The sequence below is a fragment of the Ambystoma mexicanum genome, chromosome 7p (genome assembly GCF_040938575.1).
Source record: "Ambystoma mexicanum isolate Mex_15411 chromosome 7p, UKY_AmexF1_1, whole genome shotgun sequence".
Taxonomy (NCBI): domain Eukaryota; kingdom Metazoa; phylum Chordata; class Amphibia; order Caudata; family Ambystomatidae; genus Ambystoma; species Ambystoma mexicanum.
In genome coordinates, this window is record NC_090939.1 from 525,033,653 (window position 1) to 525,042,075 (window position 8,423).

Here is an 8,423-nt window from a genome sequence, read left to right on the forward strand (position 1 = left end):
GAAAATACCACTAATAACATCCTGGAAGGATGCATAGTTCCCTATGACTTATTGTCATTGAAAAGGCTAAACTTATCAGATGGAATGAGAGGTATGCGAGGTATAAGAACAGTATCTAAGTTCCATCAATTGCACGGGCCTCTGTGATGTGTCTTTGCATATGTGTAAATGTCAACCTTGTTCCATTGCAGAGTCCCGGTGATCACATAAGATTGCAAAGTAGCATAATTACAGCACCTACTTTCAGTTTTAGCTAGTGAGGAGGCATTCGTCCTAAAGCATTTCGCTCTTTAGAGACTGAAACATTGAGCCGGTATTGAACGGTTCATTGACACTGGAACCGCTGTGCCCTGTGTGAAGTGGGGGTGACAAGAAGTAACTTCTGAGTGTTTGTGATAGTGGAATTTGAAGGTGACCACATAGAACTGTGCTCATTCTGTTTGTTGAAATGGTAGCTGTTGTTGAAGTGGGTGCAGTTTGCCATTTGGACAGCGGAAGGCAAGCTAACCCTGATAAATTGCATCTGCTGAGTACGGAAACATACCTAAGCGTTATATATATATGCTTAATTTATGGCTTGGTCCATCAATGGAAAATGTCACCCAATGTAGATGACTCAGAATAATATTTGTGATGAGGAGGGTCTATGTTTTTGTTTTATTTTACTGATTTTTTAAAAATTCTGCTTTCACCCTTCTAGGCAACTGCACAGTGCGATGGGAGAATCGGACCATGTGCTGCATCGTCAATGTGTTTGCTGTCGCCATCCCACTATAGCTAACTGGATAGAATATCAGTAATTTTGCAGCACTTGGATAAAAGCCATTTTGATCAGCAACTCTGAAACCCATCAAAAACGAAATACAACTTATTTTTTAAACAGTGTTACTGAAGCCACCAGTGGTAAAGTGTTTCATTTGCAGTTATAGACTGGAGAACATTCAATGTAAATACCAGTACTCTCTTGAAGCTATTAGGGGAAGTTGGGCTATTCCTAATAGTGCACATATAGGATTGCCATCACGTGATTTGACCAACATGTATTCTTACCGAGTTTGAAACATTTTAGGCATACATTCTATCAAGATTGGGTTCGGTAAAAATACAACCATGATTTATCCAGAGCCTAAATTTGCGTTAAGTTTATGCCTGACTCAAACGTTTATGTAAAAATGACTACCACTACATGTATTTGTTGAAACATAGGTTTTCTGGGTACGTATTACAAAAGCTATTAAGAAGACCCTATGCTTAAGAGCTAAACTAAAAGTAAGTGGGATTACGGCAGTGTTTTACAGCAGTTGTGTACATTTAGGCCAAACTATCCAAAATGAATCTCAGTACAAAATCAAATTGTCCAGATTACCTTGCACACCAAAAGAATTAATTCTGCATAACCTCACCTATATCAATGTAATGTTCGCATTGTTCTGTGGTTCTTCTACAAGCTTTATTTGCATCTTAAATTGAGTGTGGGTTTTCTTATTAAAGAAATCTTGCTATTGTGGATTCTGGTGCTCAGGTTCACAGAAGGCATGGAATATAGGACATTGATGACCGTGCTGTACCGTTTTGCGCTCAAATGGTTATTACACCGACACCAGGGTTTAGGGAGCCTTGAAGTGCTTCACTAGAGTCATTGTTTGAATCAATTAAAATAATGGCTTGAATCCATCTATCCTCTTTAAATGTGACTTTTGAGGGATTTCCAAATGAGCCTTGAAGGGCTCCTTTTGATAGTAGTTAGAATCGTTTCAAGCCAATTTCCAACATAGGCACCTGTGTATTCAGATTACATACATTTACATCTTAATAAAGATCTAATATCAGAACAAAATTAAATTAAAACAAATTTAAATCACAATATTAAGTGGAAACAGAAATAGCTGTCAAATGTTTGAGCCATCATATTCTCTTACCCTTTGAAGCAGTTTGAATCGTTTAAGCTGATTCGAAACCCCACTGTTTACAAAACCCCATCCGTAATGGGCAACGTGTTCCTTGCCGTTGGATAATGTGAGCTTATTACAAAAGAAGATTGTTATATAGAAATCAGACTTGACCCTGTCCCCAAAGGGAGCAGCCAAGTCCGAATTGAAAGACATGCAAAAGCTATTCCTCTATGAACTAGAATTCTACTAGGAGGAATTTCCAGCGGTTATGAAACTTTGGACTCCAGCATTTTATCTTTTCTGTTTTGTGCCCAACATAGTCACTACCTTGCAGTAGAAGCTCTCTCACAACTGACATCTGCAGAGGCATAAATTGATGCATTACATTTGTTGTATCTGTTAAAGTATTTAGTTGTTGCGGCTGAGGTAGACTCAAGTGCCCTGCGGCAGACTATATTTGGAACAGGTGCACCAGAGAATAATGCTTACTTCAAAGTGCTTTAGACAGTCCTACATCTGTTAATGGAAACGTAGGGGATTGGCCTCTCCAGCTTTTACTTGCTGCTCTTTAAAAAAAAAGTTTTAGAAACCAGTGTGAAAATGCATTCGATATTTTTGCTCAGAAGGCGAGGAAAGCTTTGCATGCCACATAAGGGCAATATGGCATGATTTAAGCAGTAGGGATAAAATGTCCTTAGTGCAAAAAATATGCACTTTCAATGCATTTTTGCAACAGGGCAAAGTTGACCCCTAGTATTTATGCTGATATTAGCACTAGGGCAAACTTTGCCATAGTTCCAAAATGCTTTGAAAGTGCATGTTTTTTGCACTAGGGACACTTTTGCCCTAGTGCTTATTTATTTGTATTTGTTATTTGTATAGCGCCGGAACACGATGCTAGCACAAAACATAAACGAACACATCTACAAGACCTCAAAGCATATAACAAAAATTAAAAAAGAAAAAGGAAAGATAAAATACATTAATTCAATACAATCCTTTACTAGATTATATAGCGCACAACACACATAGAGGCCTCAGGGCGCTGGAAGAACACACAACGCCCCAAAGTGAAGAACAAAAGAAACAAAAATTTGGTTTTATCAGTGGGTGACATGTAAACCGTGAAATCAGCCCAATAATTGTGCTGAAGAAACAATGTTCATAATATAGCTTCAGCAACACACTATTGCGAAAATATGATGTAAGGTGTATCTTGCCATTGTATAAATCCGGAATCTGCATCCTTTTGCTCGGAAAATGTTTTGGACTGCAACTCCCATGTGCCTTAGCTAGCTTAGTCAATGGTGAGAGATGGTGGGAGTCATAGTCCAAAACAACTGGAGAACCGCACATTGCAGACTCCTGGTCTAGCTGCATGAGCACTTTGAACTTGCTATAGTATATCAACCCCAGCAGTGCAATATTATCAGATCTTTCATAATCGCAAATCATTTTAAAAGGTATTTGTTCATCTATAAAACTGCAACATATTTAACAGCTGAAAAATAGTTAGTTCAGTACTGCTGTCAATGGTTCTAATCACGACAAGGACGATTTACCACTTCATCCTTTCCAGTTTGATAAATTGAGTACCGTTGAGTCTGGTGCCAAGAACAAAGTGTACTGACGAGGAACACTACGGTTTGTGGTGTACAATGTGGTTGACAAATATTATTAGTATTTATATAAAGTAAGGCTTATTAAAAGCCAAGTTTGAAGGCAACATTAGCATATGTATTGTTGCTGTTGATATTCAGGGTTCTCTTGGGGTTCTTATTTGCTTCTTGTTGCACAAACGTGCATATATGTGCACAATAATACGGTGATTACATGCAAATATGCAAAGTATGCTTACTTGCTTAATATTGTAAATAGGTTATCCTATGCAGCTTTTCATATCAGGGGGGTCACAAAGGAAGTCTGCCTTTTAATGAATTATTAAACACAGTGAATGCACTTGCTTGAAAACGGAACATATACATTCTAGAGATAAGTTGTTTTCCATTTTTGACAATAAGAAGGTTGTGATCAGTCACTTGTCACATCCTGTCCATCGATCATAGACACAACCATAACACTGTGTCCACTAAATCCCTGTTACATCTTACACTTGCCCTACTGGCAGTTTTCTAAGTAGCCTACCCTACACCTCTACCCTGCCCCATGTTTCAATTTGTTGGACCCTTTTTGAAATATTAGAGAAAATAGCGAGTTTCTGTAGTGTGGGTTTCGGAGGACATCCATACATGTGCCCAATGCTACTAATGGACTGTTCCAGGCACCGAAAACTGACGAGTCCCACCCTTTTCAATCTTCGCATGGGCTGCACCTCTGCCCCCCCACCCCTAATAAAGCTTTAACATTGACGCAACACAAAGTAGGAGTGCCCCATCCAGCATAAATCTTAAATTAAAACAGCCTGATAAAGTACTGCCTCTCTCTCCAACTCTCACACATTACCTTGATTCTATGCTCGTTTTGCAGGAAGTCTGCAATGTTTTACAGATATACCATCAAATATTTTCTCCTGACTTTCTTTTGTATCCACCCACATCCAAAATGCTCCAAGATGGTAGAAATATTCTACAAAGCTTTCAGCAAAAATACATTTACAAATAACTCAAACATGTAAGCGGAGTTGTTAACCATCTTATAACTGAGATCTGGGTAGTACCGAAGGCCTTAGTCTACGGTCTTATGGTTTCTCATCAGCAACATATTTGTGTGATAAAATAAGCAACTTTAAATGTGGCTTATTTGGTTCTATGCAATTCCTTCGTCTTTCACTGGTCGAGTGACATTTTGCAGCATTTTGTTCTGCCACAAAAAGCGGGGGCAGCCCCCCGCCCCGGCTCCATCCACCTACCCTTCACCCCCTTCTCTATATACCTAACCCTAGTCCACCATCTATTTTATTGCGCCGAAAAAGGTCAAATATATGCAACAGCATGTTTTTCGACCAGTTTCCCATTCGAACAAAGTGAGGAATACCATGTATTTACTAATTGCGGGTTCACCCCATTCCTTAATTCACATCTGCAAGTCTACATGGTTTATGTTATGGTATTTTATATGTATTTATTAAGCACAGCTCTCACCAACCAAATGGCATCTTGGCGCTATTTCAGAGGAAAAAAGCGTGCATACACTATCAATAACTAGAACAAGAAAGTCTTCAGGGTGTGGCAAAAAGTAAAGTAATTCTCAGTAGCATAAAGTACTATGGGATGAGAGTCCCACAACCTGGCCGCTGCTACGGAAAGAGCACTGCCTCCCACTCAAACTCGCCGAACCCATGGGACTTGGATCATACAAGATCTTATTGTGCGTAAGGGACGCAACGGTACATAGGGGCAAAATTTAAGTTGAAGGTACTTAGCCTATATCTTATAAAAGGCCCGGTGCACAATGCACAGGAACATAAACTGAATACGTTTATCAACTGTGCGCCAGCAGAGTTGGCGCAGAGTAGGCGAGATGTGTGCAGTCCAGGAGACATGAGCCACCATTCTAGCGGCAGAGTTCTGTAGCAGTTGCAACCGATGAATCAAATATTGGCAGATAAAGTGATTTACAATAACCCGCTCGTAAATAATGCATTAACCAATGGGGCATGAAATTGAGAGGCAATGAAGGGCAGAACCTTGTGGAGCATCTTCAACTTTTAGTGTCCGCTCTGACATACAGATGCTATCTGATCTTTCGTAGAAAGAGAAGAGAGCAATTACACCTCCAGAACCTTTACTGCCATAACAGGAGTAGGAAACGGGCCAAGGAGTAGCTCATCCATCCAAAGAGAAGAGAGAGAGCGAAGAGAAGTTCGAGGATGGAAGGCCCATAACCAGTACCTCAATCCTGTCCCCATTCAATCTAAGCCAGTTGTCACTCATCTAACAACCTACAGCTCCCAGGCAAACCCGCAGCTTGGGCGCTGCGTTTGGCTGGGCTAAATCCAGCTGAACGATGATTGGTAATACTATGCCGATGTCATCGGCATAGTATTACCAACGGAGGCCGTGGGAGTGGATAAAGCCAATAAGGGGCTGGATGTACACAAGATTCTTATTCAGTTGGCAACTTCATGGACTTTTTTCTGATATTCTACTTAATTTGCTCATAAAACTACTTAAGGTGAGGAAAGGTGTGGTAAGGTGTACGACTGTGCCATTTGAATGAGCATGTTGCCTTACTTGGGTCGTCTTAAGTTGGTTACTGCATTTACATCATCACAGAAATGTTGAGTTTTGTGGTTGCAACTCAGCGCAGGGAAAACATTTGGTGAATATTTTCTTGCTGGATGGTCAACTCATTGCAAGAAAACATTTCAGGATTTTAATGAAAATGACCAGTTGTCTTAAGGTACGTAGTTGTATTGTTATTAAGAATTGCACTTTTCTTTTTAGCTAAATGCCAAAACGATGGATATTTTTCAGGGAGTTTTCAATCTTAGACATTGCATATACAATCATAAGTTACTGTTTAGCAAGCCTTTCTTGATGTAGTCATGTGGAACAAAAAACACATTTACTTCGAGGTGCGCTATATGTAGAACGTAATAGGTAATATAATAGTCCATAGAGAAATATTCTGCATGTGTAATGTCTACTATTAATGTCACATGACATCTTGCCATGAATTGCACACAGGTATTATGAAACTCATCTGCCTTGTTTTCACTATACGCCTTTAAAAAGTTAAGCTAATTCTGTATAGGTATGGTTCTGGTATTTAATAAATTCTTTTGTTTCCCAGAATGCTGTGTGAGAAGTGATTTATATCAATAATGATCATCCAGAATGCGCCCATGTACCTTTAGAAGTGGTCCATGGCTCCTCCTGAAATTGCTGAAGTTGAGTATGCGTTCATAGGGTGTGTTCAGGAATGTACGTGATACCATCGAACATATTTAATCAATTTCTCCTCCCAACACATTTCAACAAACATAAATGTGGGGGAGACCCCCGGCAGACCCTCCACACCGCCCACCTTAACGTATAACCAAACCCAACCCCCATCTATATTTTCGATGAAATATTTTTTTTAAAGTTCGTTCAAAATGGAATTCGACAAAATCTGCGCTGGAATGGCTAGCATGCTTCGGGCTTTTATATTTCTATCCATTTATCGTAGAACAGGCATTTTGTTATTCTCTAGGCTAGAAGTAGGGTTCTCTTCCTTATTTAGTCAAACATGGCTTATGTATCTGTCCTTATACCACCTGTTGGTGGATGTGAGTGAGCAGTTCAGGCCCAGAGAAACATCATGCTGTATATATGGGCTACCAGGTAGAGGGCTGGCGAATGTTAAATGCGTTATAGCTCCTATTTGCAAGTAGATTTAAAATGTGCAAGGTAAGGAAGTGGTGTAATTTTCAGAAAATCCCTTATTTCTAGGCGGAAGCCTTAGGCTTACACTGACCGCCAAGGGCGACCGTGGGCTGGGAATCAGAACTGGCCCTGGAAATGGTTTTCAAAGTGGCACCATTTTACACCATGTGAGTGAAAGTAGTGAGAAAGTCAAACCCCGCTAAGTAGGTTTTTATGGGAGCTCTACACTCCAGTAAATCTGAAAACCTGTCTCCAAAACACATTTTAAAGCACTTTTGTCTTAAATAAACATTAACAAGTAATTTTAACATAAACTCACATTTCACGCTTGTTTGTAATGAGGACTAACCTACTTGAAGCTTTTTAGCAAATACTTAGCTTCAAAGAGATGTATGGGGTGAGGAGAGATGGACCGAAGGGGGTTTGGTGACTGGAAGAGAAGTTTGGGTGAGCAGAAAACTAAGTTACCCACACTAAAGAGGATCAAGGTGTAGAGGCCCACTAGTAATCCTCCAGAGTACCCTACAGGCCAGTCTGTGTGGTCACTGTGGTTGTAGAGAATAGTAGTAGTCCTAAACGGTCAGTGGATATCCCTCACAGACGTCAGACTGCACTGCTGTACTCCCTGGCTATTGAGATAGAAAGCAAGAGGATGCTCATTGGATGAAAAGAAGATGGTTCTGATGGTGGACTTGGTTAACGTTTTGTATATGGGGTGGTTCCTGGCTAACATGTGGTTTTGGGATGCTGGGGATACACTGTGCTGTTTTTCAGGTCCGCATGTGAGGTTCTATGCCCGAACGGTAGTTTTTTTTTTTTTTTTTGTAAAGCAGCTGCAAGCAGGATGACAAATAACAATAACAACTTAATGTACCTTGGTGTCCGGACCATTCATCTCTACTCGGGTCCAGTTTTCAAGTGTCTGGGTTGGAATGTCATAGTTGGCGTTTTCAGATATTTCCGATCTGAGATGTCAGTCAATCATCTTCATTAGGGCCAAGGACTGTCCAAGTTGTGTGCTGAACTTCCTAGTGATCAGTAACTTTGGTTTCAACTGAAAATGGGTTGAGTTGGTGTCAGATCAGCAAAGGTGTTCAAGAAAATTGTTTAGCTTTGCTTGGCTATGGTGCAGAATCTCTGGTCGAATAGGTGTGCAGCTCTTGTGATGGTGGTTCAAAAACATTGCAGGTTTGCTACAGGA

At 40.2% G+C, this 8,423-nt stretch overlaps 1 protein-coding gene across 1 annotated transcript in view; it reads left to right on the forward strand.

Moving 5' to 3' along the window:
- The window catches only part of DYNLT3 (dynein light chain Tctex-type 3), a 136,439-nt gene extending 129,790 nt beyond the window's left edge, over window positions 1-6,649 (forward strand). Inside the window, exon 5 of the mRNA XM_069636561.1 lies at window positions 701-6,649. Within this exon, the coding sequence (XP_069492662.1) occupies window positions 701-777 (77 nt within the window). The 3' untranslated portion in view covers window positions 778-6,649. The remainder of the gene's footprint in view (window positions 1-700) is intronic.
- The last annotated feature ends 1,774 nt before the right edge of the window (window positions 6,650-8,423 follow it).